Source organism: Cydia fagiglandana, chromosome 26, assembly GCF_963556715.1.
Source record: "Cydia fagiglandana chromosome 26, ilCydFagi1.1, whole genome shotgun sequence".
In the NCBI taxonomy this organism is placed as follows: domain Eukaryota; kingdom Metazoa; phylum Arthropoda; class Insecta; order Lepidoptera; family Tortricidae; genus Cydia; species Cydia fagiglandana.
Window position 1 is genome coordinate 1,383,719 of NC_085957.1, and position 21,312 is coordinate 1,405,030.

Sequence of the window (21,312 nt, forward strand, 5' to 3'; positions counted from 1 at the left end):
TGCCCAGCGACCCTTAATTAAAACGTTACTAGCGACCCCCCCCCCCCGGCTTTGCACGGGTAAACAAATTATACATAAAACTTGTATCACTTTATTACAAGCTTTTATTTAGTTTCACCTGAACGTTGTCTGTCTGTAATCAAATCTTGCAAGTTAAATTTGATCCACTTCCCGGCTTCCGATTGAGCTGAAATTTTGCATGCATGTATAAATCGGATGACAATGCAATATTATAGTATCGTCGAGCTGATCTGATGATGGAGACAGGAGGTGGCCATAGGAACTCTGTGATGAAACAACGTAACCTAATTGTGTTAGGGGTTTTTAGAATTGTCTCGATGAGTGTTAGTTGTCTGTCGTAAGAAAAGTACAGTCAGCGATAAAAGCTTGTACCAAAAATGAAATTTTTGCCAAAAACTTATTAACCTTTTGGACGCCAGTGACCGATATATCCGCACCGCAGGTTCAACGCCAAAGACGGATTAATCAGTCACAAACCACAAAGCAACATAGACCTACGTGCATATGAATAAAGTTCAATTTCAGCTTTGACACTTCGGTGACGTGGCGTCCGAGTGACAGCTTTTGTGCTTGACATAGTGTCGAAAAGGTTAAAAAAAAACACATCAAAATCCGTTGCGTAGTTATAAAGATCTACGCATACATACACGTGACAAGAAAAAGTCACTAATTACTAAAAAAATTCAACAAATTTCGACCTTCTTTTAGTACTAATATGGTTCACTGTGGCTATGAACTTGTGGTGGTAATTAGCGAGTTTTGCTTGTCACCTGACGATATTATGTAGGAAGACAAAGAGAATAGAGTGTAGAGTTATTGTCATAGTAAATTACATAATTTACTATGACAATCCGTTTCACCCCAATTTTGGGGAAAGCCATAAGCCGCGCGTGGCGCTGTCGCCACCTAGCGGCCATATCTGTGCTGATCGTAACAGACGCGTTTGGTTGGAGAGTGAGTCTTCTGTACCTAGTACTATTATTTATTCTGTGCAAGTGTGCGACTTCATTTTATGTATTCTTAAAGCATTTTTGCGGGCAGAAGCATAACTACACTGCTCACATTTGTATGGCTTTTCACCTGTGTGTTTCCTTACATGATCTTTCAAACGACTTATTCGCTTACTAGCATAACTGCACTGATCACATTTGTATGGCTTTTCATCAATGTGTTTCAGTACATGAGCTTTCAAAAGATGTTTATCACGGCCTGAATAACTACACTGATCACAATGATAAGGTTTCTCATTACCATTAGTATGTTTCCTTACATGAACTTGCAAACTACTTTTGTGAATACTAGTAAAATTACACACCCCGCATTTGTAAGTCTTTTTGCGAGTGTGAATTTCTACATGAAGTAACAAAAGATCTTTTCGATGGGAAGCATAACTACACTGCTCACACTGGTATGGTTTCTCATTAGTATGTCCCCTTATATGAACTTGCAAACTTCCATTGTTGGCACTAGCAAAACTACATATCCCACATTTGTAGGGCTTTTCACCAGTGTGTTTCCTTACGTGAACTAGGAAATGATGTTTTTGATGGCTAGCATAACTACACTGCTTACAGTGATAAAATTTCTCATTAGTGTGTTGCCTTACATGAAGTTGCAAACTACATTTGTAGTTAGTAGCATAACTACACACCTCACATTTGTAAAGCTTTTCATCAGTGTGTATTTTTTTTAAATGACTTAACAAAAAATCTTTTCGATGGGTAGCATAACTACACTGATCACACTGGTATGGTTTCTCATTAGTATGTCCCCTCATATGAGCTCGCAAACTGCTACTGTGGGCACTAGAAAAACTACATTTCCCACATTTGTGAGGCTTTTCACCAGTGTGTGTTTTTACATGAACTGTGAACCGATATTTTTCATGGGTAGCATAACTGCACTGATCACACTGGTACGGTTTTTCACTGGCATGTTTCCTAATATGAACTTGCAAACTACTATCGCGGGCACTAGCATAATTACACATCCCACATTTGTATGGTTTGTCACCAGTGTGTGTCCTTACATGGACTTTCAAATAATTCCTGCGGACGCAAGAATAGTTACACTGGTCACATTTGTATCGCTTCTCCTTAGTATGTTTCCTCAAATGACTGATCAGAAATTGTTCTCTATCTGTTAGATATTCACAGTGGGCACATTGGTAACTATCGTTTCTTCTTGGTTTTTTCTGTGGAGTTGGTCCTGCAACAATATTAAGGTAAAGGCATCTATTACCGTGGTAGTTAAGGAACTTTTCAAAAGAGATCCAAAAATTAAGGGTATCAATGCTGTCTAACTGCCAGGAATATTTTTTTTCATCAGAGCATTTAATGAACTTTCCGTTTCACACGTTTTTGGATTCATTTTGGGTTATTATATTTATGTATTAAAATATTTTTCGAAGCCAAAATGACCAAATCTTCTATTACCGTGGCAAGGGACAGGCTGTGATTCTATTATCGCGAATTGAGCTTTCATTACCGAGGGTACAATTGGCATGATTTTTTTGCACTCGTTAATAGAAACCAAACTTAAAATTCGAAACCTGATACCGAGGGTTAAAACAATAATAACGACGTGGGTTCTGTATATTATTTTTGTGTCATTAAGTTTAATAATGACTCAAAAATAAAAAATAAAACTATAGGAGTATGTTTAAAAATAAGAGATTATAATTACACTTTAGCACAATCAAACACTATTAAATAGTTAACTTACCAAGTACCCACGAGTACCTGTATAACAAGTTATAAGTTGAATGTTTTACATGTAAAACAACAAAAATTATTGTTAGTAAAGTTTTACTAAGGACGTATATATATATGACAAATAGGCCTGCCTGTTATTAAATGCTACCTATAAAGATTGATAAGAATTTGTCTTACTGACATAATAAGCTGCACAAAAAAAACAAGTAAGTAACATTTTCTCATAAGGCACAGCTTAAATTATAGTCGAAATTTTATAAGCTGGACGTTTACCACCTGAGTGAAAGTTTACCACAGTGAAATGGTAAACGGCCACCTTATAAAATTTCGACTATACAGTGTGGAAAGATAAGTCGGGCCCTGGAGAGAAACTACCTTAAATCCTTAAGCTGGCTCATTTTACTTAAAGGAAACATTCCTTTATTTTTAAAAAGAAACAAACTGCATTCAAAAATTTTCTAAAACTCGCTTGCCTCGCCCGGGACTCGAACCGACTAAAAATTCCGAAAAATAATCACTCGCTATTTTATTCTACTAGTCGATACAGTTAATGTTAATAATAACATTTCTTCAAGAAACATTAGGTCTTACACTCGTCTTTCGTACAAAATATCCATAAAAACGAATATTTAGTACTCAAGATTTTTTTAGACAAGCCACATTGAAGAAAAAAAGAAAAAAATCTTTGAATGCAGTTTTGTTTCCTTTTAAAAATAAAGGAATGTCTCCTTTAAGTAAAATGAGCCAGCTTAAGGATTTAAGGTAGTTTCCCTCCAGGGCCCGACTTATCTTTCCACACTGTATATAAAAACATGAAAATTTTTAATTCTAATATTGTTGACAAGGTAATTAAGTTACATAAAGTCTCTCACATATTATGCGTTATAATTTACCAGTTTATAATTAACAAATCACAGTACTTTTCTTATTGCTGATTCTTATAGTATGTAAAGAATAGTAAAGGTGTAATAGGCGGAGCGCCAGGGTGCATTATATATAATTATTCTACGAGACCGAAGAGGAAATCCCTTATCGAGTGGAGGCGCAAGATCTACAGTAAATGTGCTGATCACTCAATATGCACAGACGTGCGAATATGAGTGTCTGCCTATCACAAAGGAACTTTCAGGATCTTGCATAATAACTATACCTAATCTCTATCTTAATCTCTAATAAAGATTAATAAATAAATAAATATTATAGGACATTCTTACACAGATTGACTAAGACCCACAGTAAGCTCAAGAAGGCTTGTGTTGTGGGGACTCAGACAACGATATATATAATATACAAATACTTAAATACATAGAAAACACCCATGACTCAGGAACAAATATCTGTATCATCATACAAATAAATGCCCTTACTGGGATTCGAACCCAGGACCATCGGCTTCGCAGGCAGGGTCACTACCCACTAGGCCAGACCGGTCGTCAAAAACTAATAAAAAAATAATAAAAACTTGTCTTAACCTACTAACATGATTAGCTTCACAAACCAAAAAATTCTTCAAAAAACTTCACAAAATAAAATAATGTCTTATTAAAAATCACAGTGTGAATTACACATTTACATAATGAGTCTCTCAAATATTACGCGGTATAATTACACAACAATTATCCTCATCACCCTCTCTCATCCTGTGAGATAATTTTTATACATTTGATTTTCTACTTTACAATTATCATAAAGTCAGTATGTAAAACACGCTATTACGCAATTTTACCAAGGTAGAAAAAGTAGGAAACCAATCGTATAAAAGTCATCTGCCAGAGTCAAAGTTCACATAATATAATTGTAATATTATCTGGATTATAAATCACTAGCACGAACTTTTGTTCTACAACTTATCGGAAGTCGTTAATTTATTTTTAATACAGTTGCTCAAAAAGTGCTACTTTACGTAGCTGTTTAGCGTGCGGAAAGTTGGTTATCTCGAACTAGTGCTTTTTACTTTTCCAATTTTTTTAAATTTATACTTATTCCAATTCACGACTACTTATTGATGAGTGTTAATATTAGTTTCCTTTAAACGTCGTAATCAGCATAAAAACCTACCGTTAATGTAAGAATACGAAAAATATTACATATTTCATATTTAATTACTTACCTCTTCATCATTATAACACGTTTATTTTTTAATATTCAATATTGAAAATTCCGTTCTTAATAAGTCAAAATATACTTTATTCATGTAGGCCTAGCAACAAGCTCTTATGAATCGTAATTAATCTTAATCTAATTATCAGAGCAATTTATTGATGTTAATATTATTCCATAATAAAATTGGATTATTATATATGTCAAATTTAACAATAAGAATTTCACAAAAGGATCGTCAAACATTAAAAAAAAATTGTATAAAAAAATACTAGTCTAGAATTTCTAGAATAAAATCTAAAATAAAAGTTGACTGAATGGAACGGAATAGCTGCCAAACGCCCATAGATATAATATACTTAAAGACGACGTCTAACCGAGCTGTCACTGTTACCACTTTTGTTTAGTGTACGATTAACAATGTTTTTCTTATTTTTTCGCAACTGTATTAAAAAACGTCGTTCGATACACGTGCGGAAATGTCATTCTTCACTCGTCCCGAGTCTTGCCACTCGCCTGCGGCTCGTGGCAAGATATCTCGGTACTCGTGAAGTAATGACATACCTTCCGCACTAGCATCGAAATGTACTATTTTCTACTATTATTGGTAACCATATTTTTTTTAATCAAACGTTGTTGTTTGTACAGTCACCTGCAATAATATGTTACACAACGAAGGCCGCAAAAATATGTGACATGATTTTATTTTTAGAGCCATAAAAGCGTGTCACATATTTTTGCGGCCTTCAAAGAGTAACATATTATTGCAGGTGACTGTACTTATAAAGTTAATATTTAATATAACTTCGAGAGATACTTAAGTACCTATTTTTAAAGTATTTGTGAATTCACGTTGCGAAAACGATATTTTTTTTATTTTAAGATAATCAACACAACATTCTAAGACTAATTATTCAAACTTACACTTAAGTACCAATTATTCAAAGACCTTACAGCAAAAAATCACAGTTATTTTAATTGCACATTTTCTGCAATGTTATTTGAGATCACGATAAGATCAACTTTGGCTTATATATTAAATAAAACTTTTAGGAATATAGTTCGTGAACCTTAATATTACAGAATTATTTGTCATTACGTATCGGAATCCGAGTCAAATAGACTGCATCTAACTGGTCGAACCATTTTCGTTGGCAGAGAAAATATTTCTTCCTTGCCACTATCGGAATCTTCTTGTATTTCTATTCTACTTGTACACGGAATAATAGCTTTCGTCGGCTTCAAAGTTGTTTTCTTGACTACTTTAACATTAGGTTTTTTCAACGTTATGGTTTGCAAAGGTTTCTGCTTCTTGCATTATTTTTCTTTTTCTATAGACTCTCGTTTTCTTTTTTGCTTGAGAATTTCTTTATCTTCTTTTTCTTTTTCTATTTTTTTTAAATGATTAATAAGTTCTTCTGCAGCAGCTACTGTTGGCGTTACTTTGTTTATTTTTTTCTTGTTAGTAGGTTCAGTTTTTTTTGGAAAATATAAGGCTTTCTTGAATGGCGTATTGATACGTTTAAATGGTGTCGCGATAAGTTGAAGCGACGATGTACTATTAAAAGTACTAGCGATAGGTGCATGCTGCTCAGTATTTGAAGGTGTAGCCGCCTGTTTCAACGGTGTCTTAGTCCCACTTATAAAGGAACCAGCCACAGGTGACCAACGGTTTCTTCGTTTCTTTTTTGTTTCTCATGCAGTTGTGCTATGTCATTGTTCTCATTGTATTCAATTTCGGACACCGAGCTGAGGGGACTACAACATTGAGCTGATTCCGGTGTTGAAGTTCGCATTACTTGAGCCATTGAAGAAGTTGTTGGTGTTTTCAAAGCTTTCTTATCAATGCCGGCATTAGGACATACATTGTCGATAATGGTGTTTTCAGACAAACCTATGTCAGTTGTATTCACAAGTGTGCTGGAGCTCTGTGCTGTAGGCGACAAGGACGAGGCAGCTTTCATGTCACGTGCCATCATGCTCTACAACGAAGTTGAGTACCGGTTCTGTCATATTCTCAATTTCGACATTATTAGTAAAGGTGGGCTCCCCAAGCTCCAAGTCTGTTGTGTCTGAAGCTGGTACCCCTTTAAAACAGTGTTTTCTCCAAAAATCATAAAGCTTTGTGTATGCAGGTTCACCTGTCCACTGGTCGCCTTCGTTATCTTTAAATGCCCATAATGTAACCGGGGATAACCTGTCCTCAAACTGCTGGGAAAACTGCCTATTATTAGTATCATTACTAGTTCTTTCTGAGGAGGAGGCGTCTTCCGTGCTGGTACCGTGTGCTGATTTCGGTTTAGTCGATAACAATTTGGTATAGTCAATGTTGTCAGGATTAAACGGATATAAGCCACAGCAGCGAAATCCGTTCTTGATGCTTTCAACCTTTAAACTGACATTTAAACATTTTTCAACTTCTAAAGCGAAATCAGTGCGTTTTAAATTCGTGTAGTCGTTTAGAGCTCTAAAATTACGAACAATATTTCGCCAGGCTCCTTTTACTGAACGAAATACGGCTACATCGAGTGGCTGTAATATGTGAGTTGCATTCGGTAGGAGCGCAATCAAAACTATCCCCTTCTCTTTACAAAAGGTGGATAGAGGCAAAGATATGTGGGAAGTATGCCCATCAAGAAATAACGCGACTGGTAACGTGATTTTTTGCCGTAACACCCAAGGATAAAACACATTAGTGACATACTCGTAGAATGTTTCCATGTTCATCCATCCAGAATCGGAGTTTCCTAGACCCCACCATAATGGCACTGTGAACTTTATATTAGGTGGCATCCTTTTGTAAGGATATAGTACCATTGGTGGAGCGATATCACCATTAGCTGAAACGTTGACCAAGACAGTAAGGCATTCTTTATCGTCATTGGCAACTCTTGTGTATACTCGTTTGCTACCTCGCTTCACTAAAACTTGAGATTCTTTGGGACTTAGAAAAAATGCAGTCTCGTCGCAATTAAAGACTCGCTTAGGATCTTCAAAAATATCCACCAAATCTTGATTTTGCAGGTACACTCTAACGCGGTCAAACCATGCTCTTAATGCTTCTTCGGTGACTTGGTTCCTACTGGTAGGCAGATTTTGAGTCACTATTTTAGCCACAGTCGGATGGCGTTTCATAAATTGTTGAAACCAGCCTTTGCCGGGCACTCCGTCTTTGAACGGATTCGGCCGATTTAAACTTTTTACAAGTTTAGAAACAACTTCTAACAACTGTTGCTTACTAACAGGAAAACCGATTCTTCCCAGATAATGTATCCAATCCACTATTTGTTTTTCTTCTTGTAATGTCAGAATTGGTTGAGTACCACATTTTGCATTCTTATATTTTTTATCCCTTTTGTCTCTGAGTGTACTCTCCGGTATGTTATAAGTTTTTGACGCTTGGTATATTGACATGCCTTTTGATATTTGATCCAGAGCTTCCGCTAGGTTTGAATCAGAGTAAAGTTTTCTTTTCTTTTTTTCATCCATGATTCCTAAAAATAAATACTTTGATTACATTACAAATCCTCAAAAAAGTAGGTGCATCTATTAGTGACCCTGTGTGCCAAACAAGCAGAAAAATCAACACTCGAAAAAAATGGTTGTCTTTAAAGTCGGTTTACGGACGATAACATTTTGCGTGATAACGTCATAAGAAAACCTTGAAGAAAATTTGCATGATGACGTCTCAGTTACCATGGTAATCTATCCACAAAGTTTCGATGACGATCTGTACACGACGTGGCACTTTTTCATGCATGCTACCGGTGTTTATCAATTTATAAGACGTTATCACGTCAAAAATAAGTTTACATTTATTATCATTGGTTCAGTCTAATCGTACCTTTACACTCGCTAAAATCGCAAGGCAAGGTGTCTGACAACATACTGTAAATAAATGTAGGACCGACAAATTTGTAATGTTATGCTAAGTTTGCTAACCTTGTGGCACTTAAAAAACTGCGTATGTATGATATTTTTCACTAAACATGCTTGAACATTTTTAAAGATAGTATATTACCTACACGGTGTAACATGGGGAAACCGAATAATTTTAACCACGCATTTCTGAGGTCAAAAGAAGAAAAAACTGTAATACAATTTCGCCAAAAAAAAATTTTTTTTGTTATGTTTTTTCAATTTTTTGAATGTATTTGTACATAAAAAATAAATGTTATTGGTACCTAAACTTGTCACTTAAAATTGATTTTTACATTTTTTTTTCGTAGAACCTACTTTTTGCAAAGTGTTACTTGTCATTTTTGACATCTATCAATAAGGATATTTAGACTACGTCCCATAGCAGCAACATCACCATCAAAAAGGCCTTTTACACTATGTAACAATAAAAACTTGTTATATTTTTAATTAATAATATCTCTGAAACTAGGCGAATTTCAAAAAAAGTTTATAGGACATTTTTGTCTCTAAATATGATCAGGAATACGCTGTTAAAATTATTCGGTTTACTCATGTTACACCGTGTATAATAGGAGCCCAGAATCAGCTCTGTAGAGATAACAGTTATTAAAAGACAGCCTTCCAAAGAGTTGAATTTCCTAAGTAACGCTTTAATTAATCTGCCGTTACAGTTAGTGAGCACTGAGCACTAGTTTTCTTTATAAATACTTGTTGTTGTTTCTTTGTAAAGATTATTTACAGGGTGTCCCAGAATTCGACGTCAAGCAGCAAACGGATGATAGACCAAGTCATAACAGTTATCATAAAAATACAAAAATAAAATCAAACTCATGTTCTTTAAAAAATATGGTCACTTTAAAAATTCACTAAAAAATCCACATCCTGTAATTATTCAAGATTACACAATAATAAAAAAATTAGAATAAATTATGGAATTTGTAGTAACAAGGGTTAAAGAATTTTTAAACTGACCATATTTTTAAAAAAACATGAGTTGGATTTTTTTTTGTATTTTTATGATAACTTTTATGACTTGGTCTATCATCCGTTTACGGCTTGACGTCGAATTCTGGGACACTCTGTATACGTAGTATTTAAATCATAAATGTGACCATTTTGGACTACCATTTTAGAGTTATTAATGTTAAGTAATTTCTTCGGAATATATGATTTTAAGCTAACATGGTCATTTACATTATACTTAAATATTATTTGAAACGGGATATTTACAATGTATATTAACTTCAATAAGCTCCCTATATTTCGGCGCTGTCGCAAACGCCATCATCACTGGGTAACTGATGTGCTGCGAGTTTTTAGTTCTACCCACACACCGAGGCGATCTAGCCTCTTTCGGATTCTCTTATAACAAGGCACGCAGTTATTCAAGTGTCACGCTGTTAGCACAATCCCTTCAAAAACATAAATGTAAAAAAGGAGAGCCAAGTTCAATACAAAAATTATGCTTGGCTGTGGGGTTCGCCGCAAAAAGAATGGAGATCTAAATGAGTGCCAAGTTCTATGCAAAATCCAAATATGTATTTATAGGAACAAAATAACATTATAAACAAGTATTAAACTCTATTTCTTTGCTTTATTGGATACCTATAACAATTGCTGTTATTTAAAAAAAATGCGAGATCTTAAAGCAGGTTAGATTTGACTTGGCCAGTTTTCATTACATCAGTCATTTTATAAAGTTATTCAACATATATATTTTGTAATTCTGATAAAAACTGGCCAAGCCAAATCTAACCTACTTTAAGATCTCACATTTTTTTTAAATAACAGCAATTGTTATAGGTATCCAATAAAGCAAAGAAATAGAGTTTAATACTTGTTTATAATGTTATTTTGTTCCTATAAATACATATTTGGATTTTGCATAGAACTTGGCACTCATTTAGATCTCCATTCTTTTTGCGGCGAACCCCACAGCCAAGCATAATTTTTGTATTGAACTTGGCTCTCCTTTTTTACATTTATGTTTTTGAAGGGATATCAATACTTTTTGTACAGAAAACTAGGCAGGTATTGAGATTTAATGTTTTTTCTTGTATTTCCGCTGCATGTTTTTTACTTCTGTTCTTTGTATTAATTATGTGGTGCCGCGCGCCGCCAACGACACACCGTTGGCCGGTTGTTTAGCGCGTATTAAAGGTTTTTTGTATGGGGACCCCCCTATTTTTTAACTTTTTTATTTTTAGATTTTTTCCTACGCTTACACACAATTACCGAGCTGGATTCCAAAGTCATCTGGAAGTAGGTTAGGTTTAGGTACTATATGTCAGTCACAATAAAAAAGAAATTTGTATGGGGACCCCCTCTATTTATTGACTTTTTTTTGTTTTTAGATTTTTTCCTACGCTTACACACAATAACCGAGCTGGATTCCAAATTTCATCCTTCTAGGTCATCTGGAAGTAGGTTAGGTTTAGGTACTTATATGTCAGTCCCAATAAAAAATGGTTTTTTTGTATGGGGACCCCCCCTATTTTATAACTTTTTTTTATTTTTAGATTTTTTCCTACGCTTTCACATAATAACTGAGCTGGATTCCAAATTTCATCCTTCTAGGTCATCTGGAAGTAGGTTAGGTTTAGGTACTTATATGTCAGTCACAATAAAAAATGGTTTTTTTGTATGGGGACCCCCCCTATTTTATAACTTTTTTTTATTTTGAGATTTTTTCCTACGCTTTCACACAATAACTGAGCTGGATTCCAAATTTCATCCTTCTAGGTCATCTGGAAGTAGGTTAGGTTTAGGTACTATAGGTATGTCAGTCAGTCTTAAAATTTACGACTTTTTGACCTTCATATCTTTATAACCGTTTGAGCTAGCTTCATGAAATTTGGGCTTCTAGATGTCCTTATGGATATAATTAAACACACGTAGTTTTATGTGTTTACGTTAAAGATGTTTTGAGTTATAGAAGGGTCAAAAGTGGCACCAAGTGGTTCGTGTAATATTACACTTGGCGCTGGCTAGCCAGTTCCTTTGCTTGAACTTGGCTTGACACGCTGCCGCGTGTCTAGATTTCTCCTAACATATTGACTTTGGGCAGCGAAAAAAAAATCATATCTGAGATTTTGGAGTACTGTATAAATAAAATTATATTTAAAAAAAAAACTAATCGGAACTGTCCGGCAGTTGGGTATCCTTCCTTGTCAGAGTAATAACTGAATCAGAAAACAGAAGAATTTAAATCTGATAGTGATAACTGAAGTCTAATAGATAACTCTTTAAGAGCCTATTACCGACCCATTCGATATTTCTCTGGGTCGGTAATAGATTTCTATACATTCTATCACCGACGGTAATCTGATCATACCATCGGTAATAGGCTTAATTTGGAATTTGATCACATAAACCTAATTCCGACCCATAAAAAGAACAAAACACAGATGGTTTTTCAAATCAAATCAAACACGTATATTACAAGCTTCTTGTAAAGACATACATACATCACTGGCTCAGTGACCCAAAGAGGATCTTGGCCTCTGACACAAGAGAGCGCCATTCTGCCCTATTCTGCGCCACTTCACGCCAGTTGGGTATTCCGAGGGCGGACAGGTCTTTTTGGGCTTCGTCACTCCAGCGGTATCTGGGACGCCCAGGCGGACGTTTTCCGCCCGGGTGCCCCACATACGCTCTTCTCACAGCACGATCCTCCCCCATCCTCTCCAGGTGACCAAGCCAGCGGAGTCGTGTGGCTTTGATCTCGCCAATTATATTAGGCATCGCAACCAGCTCCTCTAGCTCCCTATTTTTTCGTCGCCTCCAAGTTCCGTCTTCCTCTCTGATAGGCCCCAGAATCTCCCGCCAGATTTTCCTCTCCGCCACTAAGAGCTTGCTCTCTTCTTTCTGAGTCAGCGTCCAAGCTTCACACCCATACATCAAAATTGGTCTAATTACAGTCTTGTAGACTCGAATCTTGGTTGGTCTACTGATCAGCTTGGACACTAAGACTCGATGAAGCGCTGCCGAGCATCTTAGGGCGTTTTGGACTCAGATATCTATCTCTTCCTCCCTTCGGTTGGTATCAGTTACTGTGCAACCAAGGTACCTAAAATGATCCACACCTTTGTAGGTGGTTGCTCCGACTACTAGGTCTTCTCTTTTCACTCTAGTGTTCTTGTACCTTTTCATTTGGAGATATTCGGTTTTCTGGTGGTTGATTCTCGAGACTTATCTTCTCCCCTTCCTGCTCCACGATTCTAGCCATGGCCTCCAGGTCCCTTTTGTTTTGAGCTAATAGCCCCAGGTCATCAGCATAGCCAATGTCTTATGTCTGCCGTTCAACTCTACACCCCCGTCATACATAAGCAATTTCCGGACGACGTATTCGAGTGCCAAGTTGAACAGCATTGGCGAAAGGGCGTCTCCGTGCTTCAGGCCAGTGACAACTGCAAATACGGCCGTCAGTTCTCCGCAAGCTCTTACCTTCATCTTGCTCACTTTGGTAGCTACAACAATCATTTTTACTAATTTTTCTGGCACTTTAAAGTGTACAGTGTATCTCTGTCAACACTGTCGTATGCTTTGGCAAAATCAACAAAAATCACATAACCGGCTAGTACATTTTAGGTTTTACCTCAAAATAAAAAAAAATGACAGATTAAGGGTTCCCATAGAAACAAGGAAGGTGCTGAAGTTTTTGTTTAAATTAAGGGTTAGTTGAATACTTTCCATACCACGGAAATAGCTCTTTAATAGCGTGAATAGATCAAGATTGGAATAAATAAAAGAAATTATAAAACTGATAATTTGTACCAAAACTAAAGAGTAAATAACAAAACTACCACTTTTTCTAATACAGTGGCATACCACGGAATTACTTACCGCAGAAATAATTGGCGCCTATCACCGCTGTATTTTATTTTCCATTTTAAACGTATTTCCCGGTCAAAAACTAAGTTAAGAGTAATTCAAAATCGTGTGGAAAACAATACACAACCTCTTAAAAGGCATTGCACTAGTTTATTTGCCATAACTATTACGTAAAACACTAAGTAAGATTGGAGTGCACTTACCTGTGGCGTCACGCGTCTGTATGGAATAACCGGTTCTTGCGCCGCCGTCGCACAAACTGACGAATCGCGAGTTTTTTGTTACACTCACACAAATGCTCACTAATGGGCACGATAGACCAATGAATGACCTTGCTTTGTGTATGCTTTATTTCTTAGGGAATAGATCTGTTTGCTTGCAAAATGCGTATTTGTAAACACCGCGGTGTTAGACGTCGATTTTGATACCCGCGTTAATAGCCGCCGTTACCTTAGATTGTGCCACAAGGGAGCAAAATCCTGAACGAAGCGAATCCTAAAATATAATCCTGTAGTAAGGGATTCAAGTGTTAACGCCCAAGGTGACATAATTTTGCTACCATGTGACACACTGCTTTTCACATCACCTATGAGGAAATTATTACCATCCAAAATATTATTGAACCTAAAAAATAAAATGCAAAAAATAAACAAATTGTGAAAAGACTAAAGGCAGGGACACACTTATCCCACGTCGTACGCAACGTATGCAATGCATTATGACAATCTGAACTCTGAAAGTTGTAGGCTTAGAAACATACTTGTCATGCGTTGCGTTGCGTATGACAAGTATGTTTCTAAGCATACAAATTTCGGGGTTCAGATGTCATAATGCATTGCATACGTTGCGTGTATAACAGACATGTACACACAGACTCACCTCCCTTATGTTCCTCAAGATTTCCAGCTTGTCCCAGACTGTCCTGGTCTGTGATCCGAATGGGGGTTAGTAGCGTGTCTACATTAAGGCGCTCCATCCTCACGCTGCAGTCCCTGAGCAACGGTCTCCTGCCGACAGCCTCACATGGCTTCACTTCTATTGCCTTTGAAGCTGAAACAATCCCAGAATAAGACGACAATTAAATGTATTTAAATAAAAACTTTCTTTAATTCTGCCCTATTGCTTTGAACGTAAGAGTTCATGTGATATGTAGATACGTACTAATTTTGTTATGAAGACTGGTAGATAGAATATAAGTAGGTATGACTCATGTTTTCATTGTGTATATTATTTTACTTAATAATGAACCTCCAGGTCTGTTTTCTTAAGTATTTTAAGTAGACTACAGTCTACATTGTACTACAAATCCATTTGTATTATGGAACTGTTTGTGTTCTATATAAATAAAGAATAAGTTTATGGTAAAATTTCATTTACAGTACATATGGTCCTATTTTACCACACTAGTGCGTAAAATAGCACTTTTCGTGCGATGTCAAAAGTAAAACGTTGTACGATACACGTGCGAATAGGTAATTCGCAACTCGTGTGGATTTAAAACACTCCCTTCGGTCGTGCTTTAATTTATCGCCACTCGTTTCGAGTTTCCTCTTTTCCGCACTTGTATCGTAAATAACTATTTCTCAAAAATGGACGGCAAAGTCGACTTTGCCGTCTAAAAAATAGGTCGCGAAGCGCGCAGTTTATGGTCACTCAAAAATTAAAAAGTTAAAAACATTGCAGTCTCGATTTTGGGACTGCAATGTTGCATACAAATTCCATTATTTGTCGAGTTCCAAACTTTTTAAAACTTGAAATGGCCATATCAAATGAAGGCACAGGCCGATTAAACAGCCAAACAGATGATTAGTACCGCGACTATTTAGGTGTCTGAAATAGGTTGGCGTATTTTCGGCAGAAAAATACACTTCTATTTTTTTAATAAAAAAAATAAAAAGGCGACAAGGGCTTTTTTCTGTGAAAATATATACGTAAGAACGTTGCTTTTGTAAAATATTTCTATGATGTTTATATTTCTTGCACCATTTTTGAGAAAAGCACTATATATGACTCGGCTGGAAGGCTACTTGCTGGCTTCGGATTCAATTAAACGGACTCCCAAGGTCGTCCGTTTAAAACGAATCCTCAGCCTGCAAGTAGCTACTTCCGAGCCTCGACAATAATGTACTATTTTGGTACAAGCTTTTGTCGCTGACTGGACTTTTCTTACGACAGACAACTAATACTCATCGAGACAATTCAGTTACAGTCTTCTGTTTGTCGATCTGTAATCAAATCTTGCAAGTTAAATTTGATCCACTTCCCGTTTTCCGATTGAGCTGAAATTTTGCATGTACATATGTATAAATCGGATGACAATGCAATATTATTTTTACCATAGAACTGATCTGATGATGGAGACAGGAGGTGGCCATAGGAACTCCGTAATTAAACGACGCAACCCCAACGAGTTTGGGCTCATTTGATTCGTCTTGACGAGTACTTTTATATATTTCGGTTTGTTTTTATATTACACATATTTTCATAAAAATGGCCTCTCCTTCAGGAAGAAGGAGGGAATATGGATTAAGCTCTTACTATGTTCCTGTAATTAAATATTATCTGGTATGGGTTTGCAAAACAAAGCAAAATTGTATTGGGAAAGTTAGTTTTATTGCAGAAAACGCTACATACATATTTAATTTTTATTGCTATGACATGATTTATCACATTACACATACATAAGTAGGTCCTATAGTTTGTTTTTTTTTAGCATTAGAAATAAGGTAAACAATCTTGATGTGTCTTTTAATTGAAAAACACATTTTAAAAATAAGTTACGGCAAATATATAACAATTATGAATCTAATACGATCATTTATATTCTTCTGCTTTCATAAGTAATAGTTTTTGATTTTTATAAAGCGTTTTTCAATTAAAAGACATGTCAAGATCGCTTACCTTCTTGCAAGTTATTTCTAATGCTAAAAAAACGAACTTTAACCTCTAGCCACCCAGACTTCAAAGCTTGCCAATGAAAATTCAACTTTGACTTGTCAAAAATAAGATTCAAATTAGAATGGAACAGGAGACCTTTTTACAGGTCTCTGGGCGGCTAGAGGATAGACATTAGAAAGTTGTATCGATCACTGGTTTAATGTGATAATTCATAAAACAGTGTTCGATGCAAAGGTTGACATCGCATTCCATGCATTTCCAAACGGTTCTGGTGGTCGCCTTGCGTTGGGCGCACATCCAACACCGGCTTTGTTTGAAGCCAGTACGTGTTGGAAAGTGACGGTGCTCGAGTTGAGGCCTCTGGTGGGTTTTAGGTCTTACAGTAGATGTTTTTGTCTTCAGTCCAGACCTTCTAGTTATAAGTCTCTTTTCGTCAGTCAAGTCAATTTGCCGATGTATTTTCAGTAGGTCCTCTGCCAGTATTATTCTAAATTGTCGGTAGTTTATTTTTGGATTTGATGTGGCAAATATGACAAAACAGTTAAATATGGCCGCATTAAACATGCGACGGAAAAGCTTTTTGTACCAAACTTTGTTTTTACATCTTTCTAAAGGATGAGCGGACAGGTCTTGATCTTTCTTATCTACTCCTCCCATTGACTTATTGTAGTCTAGAACAATGTTGGGTTTGTGCGTCACTCCGTTATACTTGGTTTTTGTTCCGACATGTAAGGAATGGTATGTGGATATTAAGCTAACTATATTTGCATCCCGCCACACAATGACAGACAGATCGGAACAATAACTAGCCACCACTTCACCACGTCGGAGATCGGATTTATTTAAAGTTTTAAGGTAATCGGGAACAAATTCACGGTTGAGTCTAAGTGTGCCGTAACAGTCAGTCTTTTGTCGTTTCAAACATCGCACCAGTAAAGGACTATTGTAAAAATGGTCCATGATTAATGTATGACCTTTGTTAAGTAGCGGTTCTACTAAGTCGTAAACAATTTTTACAGTCGCGTTGGTGGGTCGATCGGTTGAGTCAGTCGTGTCAGACCCAGTCATGTCATGGCAGTGTTGTTGTACGTGTCCAGTCATATCGTCTACTACGGGAGTATTTGTAGGCTTAGTTTTTCCAGCATATACAAAAAATTTCCACAGATAACCACTAGACGACTCGCATAATTCGTAAGTCTTTACACCTACCTGAGCAGCCTTTGACAGAATTTTTTGGGCAAAGCCTAACCGCCCGTGCCATTTCAATAGAGATTCGTCAATGGCTATCTCCTGCCCTGGATAGTACAGGCTAGAAAACTTTTCGTTAAAGTAGTCGGTTATTGGTTGTATTTTACTTAACTTTGTCGGTTCTGTTAAATTTTGGTTGTCCACAAAATGTAGCAACGATTTTATTAAAAAATATCGATTGTAGGACATTATTCTGGAAAAGTATGGCATTGATCCAAAACCATTGAATGAAAAGTATGACTCCTCATCTGGAAGGGGGTAGAGCCCTTGCAAGATAGTGAGTGCTAGGAAGCTGATCATTTCGTCTTTATCGATCGGAGTCCATCGTTGCAGCCGCGAGTTTGGTAACAGCTTGTTTCCAGTTTTTAGCAAAGCTATTTTTTGGCTCGCATACCTATTGGTCTCCAAGCAAAGTCGGTCCAGTAAGTCACTGTCACACATTTTGTAAAAAATATCTACGGGACGGGTTCGGTCTGTTATTGGGAAAGTTGGGCCTGAAGAAGCTGTAAACGTTTCTCTCTGTCCTTTAAACCTACGTCTATCCTTGTCCCACTCGAAATTGTAGTCGGCCATAGGTGCTATTTCGCGTAGTGCCAGGTCATTTTGTCGATCTTCAGCTACTAGAACTTGGGCCTCAAAATCTGTTAAATCAGCTTCTATAGCAGGTTCTGTTAAAGCGTCGCGCGCTGACGTATTCGGAAGAAGGTTAACTGTTTCGTCTTCTTGATCCACATCCATATCACAGTCACTCAATTCGTCAACTAGCCGCGTCCACTCGTCAATTGTGTCGTCAAAGTGTTTGTCATTGACCCCTAGAAGAGAATAGGGATGATGACACTCGTTGAATTTTATAACAAAATCTAGTAAAATAGATAGCAAATCAGCAATTTATCACAATTATGTGGATATTAAAATAATATATGGACATAGTATAAAAATATAGGACCTGTAAGTTTCAAAATTTAATTTAATTTAACTTCCAAAAAGGAAATAGGTAAGTAAAGCCTCGTCTCCATACCGCGCGGCAGCCGCGCGACCCAATGTTCGATGGTTTGCCGCGCGATATGGAGACGGGGCTTTATTCGATTCGTTACATTTTATCCAAAAAAAGATTGTATGTAATTATAGCTACATACATAAAAGCAATATTTCACGGAGCAAAAACACAATTTTGTTGTTTTGTCCATACTTCAAGATGGGCCTCAGTAACATTAACGTCACGTTCACTTATCGTTTTGTTAGGGGCGTTTCGCGCGTGAAGTACGACTGTCGGACTTTGACTATCATTTCTGACTTTTGTATTGCTTTAAAGCAAAGGGTCCCATATAGACTTTTGATCGTAAAGACAAACCTGATCGATTGATACCATAAATGAAAATTAGTCATCTAGCCTATTAAAAATTAAATACTTATTGAATAAAATCTAAAAAAAGTAACATTTATAAATATTTTATTATACTTATTTCGGCGTTTTTTTACTCGAAGTAAAATAAAAACCGGACAAGTGCGAGTCGGACTCGCCCACCGATGGTTCCGTACTTTTTTTCATCTTTGTCACACTCGTCAAACATAAGGTCATCTCTTTCTCTTTCACTGTGCGGGAGCTCGTTAGCATATGCGCATTTCTCGCTTGTCCAGCCGCGACTAAAGGCAACTTGTCCAATTTGTCACAAGGTAAGGTTTAATTTTGGAACGCCTATATCTTGAGTTATAAATCATTGTCAGTAAATAAGAACAAAAAAATATATACTCATCCTTTTCCTTTGTAAGTTTGTTTTTTTTGGGAATAAACATTTATTTTATTTTATTTATTTATTTCTTTTGGGTGCTAGTAAGTGTAAGACAAAGATAGTATGATTCTCTCTATGTTTGAAATAAGACAGTCCTTTGACAAACTATACTTAAACTCTTTCTACCAATAAATTAAAAATAATATTGACAAAAAAACCATTTTTGATACAAGCTTTTATCCCTGACTGTACTTTTTTTATGACAGGCAACTAATACTCATTGAGACAATTCTAAAAACCCCTGACACGATTAGGATGCATTGTTTCATCACAGAGTTCCTATGGCCACCTCCTGTCTCCATCATCAGATCAGCTTGATGGTACCATTATATTGTCATCCATTGTCATCCGATTTATACATGCATGCAAAATTTCAGCTCAATCGGAAACTGGGAAGTGGATCAAATTTAACTTGCAAGATTTGATTACAGACTGACAGACAACGGGACCGGTGAAACTAATAAAAGCCTGTAAAAATACAAGACTGACCTTTAGAAGCAGAGTTTCGCTGCTCCACTATCTCGGGGCCAAGCACCACCTCATCCTTGACCACATGACCCGTATACAGCTGCGTCAGTTCCCCACAATCCTTTATATCACTTGAGCTTGAGGGCTTTACGCTCATACCCAAGTATGGCTTATCTATAAAAAAAAATGTTTATTTCAGTTTTTTTTACAAATCATATTTGTGTTAGTCTACTTATATCTAAACTTAAAAAATACATGTTAGTAAATATGTGTGAATACATCATTAAATTAGAATGCTATGCCCTACCCGTCACAATACTGCCACCACAACAATCCATACTATCATCTGAGCAATATTCCTCCTTCACACACGCATCCGAGGGCTCGATCTTCACATTTGAGTCTATATTTACATATTTAGACTCAGGCAATGAGGGATTGAGCTCGACTTCAATATCATCAGATGTAGATTCGGCCTTTCTAAGGGCATTAGAACACAACTCGGCCTCTCTAAGGGCATTAGAGCACAACGGCTCGTCTTTTACGTGCACATTGCCGCCTGGGGGCTCAGTCTTTATGTCCACTTTCTCATGCGCCGACTCCATTGTCAATTAATAAGGTTATTTTTAATTTTCGAATAGTTTTTGAAGAGAAAGAGCAATGTTTTGTAGCTTAAAACTCTGAAAATAGTTTCAATTTTAGTATTTAAGGTATTAATTGTATTTTTTCGTAGGTCGTGCAGCTGACGCTGAATGGAATAACATAAATGACATTGACAGTTGAGTCTTGACATTGACAGAGCTATAACCGCGAAAATCGAGGACCGCAAATTGCGGGCATTTTTCTCTGTCACTCTAATTACGCCTTTATTGGAGTAAAAGAGAAAGATCCCCGCAATTTGCGAATTTCGGTTTTGGCGGTAGCCGCTCAGATTGTTAATATAGTTTTTTTTACAAACTTGGCGAACGCACCCTTTCTATAAAGTGTGCTAAACACTCCAATACTCATTTTCTACTTTGCGTTATGTCAAACGTCAAAATAGTGCTTCGAGATTGCATGAGATATTAAATATGAAATTTGTGTATAAAATATTTGCGCAAATCCAATTGTCTCGCACTTGACCGGATTTTATCAGTCCCATAGTAGCTTTTTTTATTGTAATGGTAATGGTAGAAATTTTATGACTGTTGCTGGCGACATTAATATGAGCCCCATGTTCCAATAGGTGCGAATTTGTTCAAATCTGTTGTCTTGATAAAAAAATTATTTCACTAGTCAGAGAAATATAGACTTTATCATATTATATTAAGGTGAATCTC

At 36.5% G+C, this 21,312-nt stretch overlaps 3 protein-coding genes and 1 long non-coding RNA gene across 4 annotated transcripts in view; 1 reads left to right on the forward strand and 3 right to left on the reverse strand.

The window, feature by feature from the left end:
- Nucleotides 1-20,729, reverse strand: part of LOC134677542 (zinc finger protein 431-like) — a 49,336-nt gene extending 28,607 nt beyond the window's left edge. The window contains exons 1-2 of the mRNA XM_063536008.1: nt 20,301-20,729; nt 20,015-20,167 (exon numbers count right to left, since the gene is read on the reverse strand). Of these exons, the coding sequence (XP_063392078.1) occupies nt 20,015-20,167; nt 20,301-20,598 (451 nt within the window). The 5' untranslated portion in view covers nt 20,599-20,729. The remainder of the gene's footprint in view (nt 1-20,014; nt 20,168-20,300) is intronic.
- LOC134677557 (zinc finger protein 431-like) lies at nt 124-14,611 on the reverse strand. Its single transcript, XM_063536028.1, has 2 exons — nt 14,469-14,611; nt 124-2,229 (listed from the first exon to the last, which is right to left on the reverse strand). The coding sequence occupies exons 1-2, from the start codon at nt 14,563-14,565 to the stop codon at nt 1,004-1,006; spliced, it is 1,323 nt and encodes a 440-aa protein (XP_063392098.1). The 5' UTR covers nt 14,566-14,611; the 3' UTR covers nt 124-1,003.
- LOC134677589 (uncharacterized) lies at nt 3,550-11,875 on the forward strand. Its single transcript, XR_010100044.1, has 2 exons — nt 3,550-3,678; nt 11,824-11,875. It is a non-coding gene; the product is annotated as an uncharacterized LOC134677589 (long non-coding RNA).
- On the reverse strand, nt 16,658-18,566 carry LOC134677629 (piggyBac transposable element-derived protein 4-like). The gene has a single exon (XM_063536091.1). The coding sequence runs from the start codon at nt 18,471-18,473 to the stop codon at nt 16,659-16,661; it is 1,815 nt and encodes a 604-aa protein (XP_063392161.1). The 5' UTR covers nt 18,474-18,566; the 3' UTR covers nt 16,658.
- Nucleotides 20,730-21,312: the final 583 nt, after the last annotated feature.

What these genes read in the sequence shown, in the direction of transcription:
- LOC134677557 (XM_063536028.1), bottom strand. Translation starts at nt 14,565, where the DNA reads ATGGAGCGCCTTAATGTAGACACGCTACTAACCCCCATTCGGATCACA. An exon ending in TCTTGAGGAACATAAGGGAG is followed by an intron (nt 2,230 to 14,468) that starts GTGAGTCTGTGT and finishes ATATTGTTGCAG; the next exon opens with GACCAACTCCACAGAAAAAA.
- LOC134677629 (XM_063536091.1), bottom strand. Translation starts at nt 18,473, where the DNA reads ATGGATGTGGATCAAGAAGACGAAACAGTTAACCTTCTTCCGAATACG.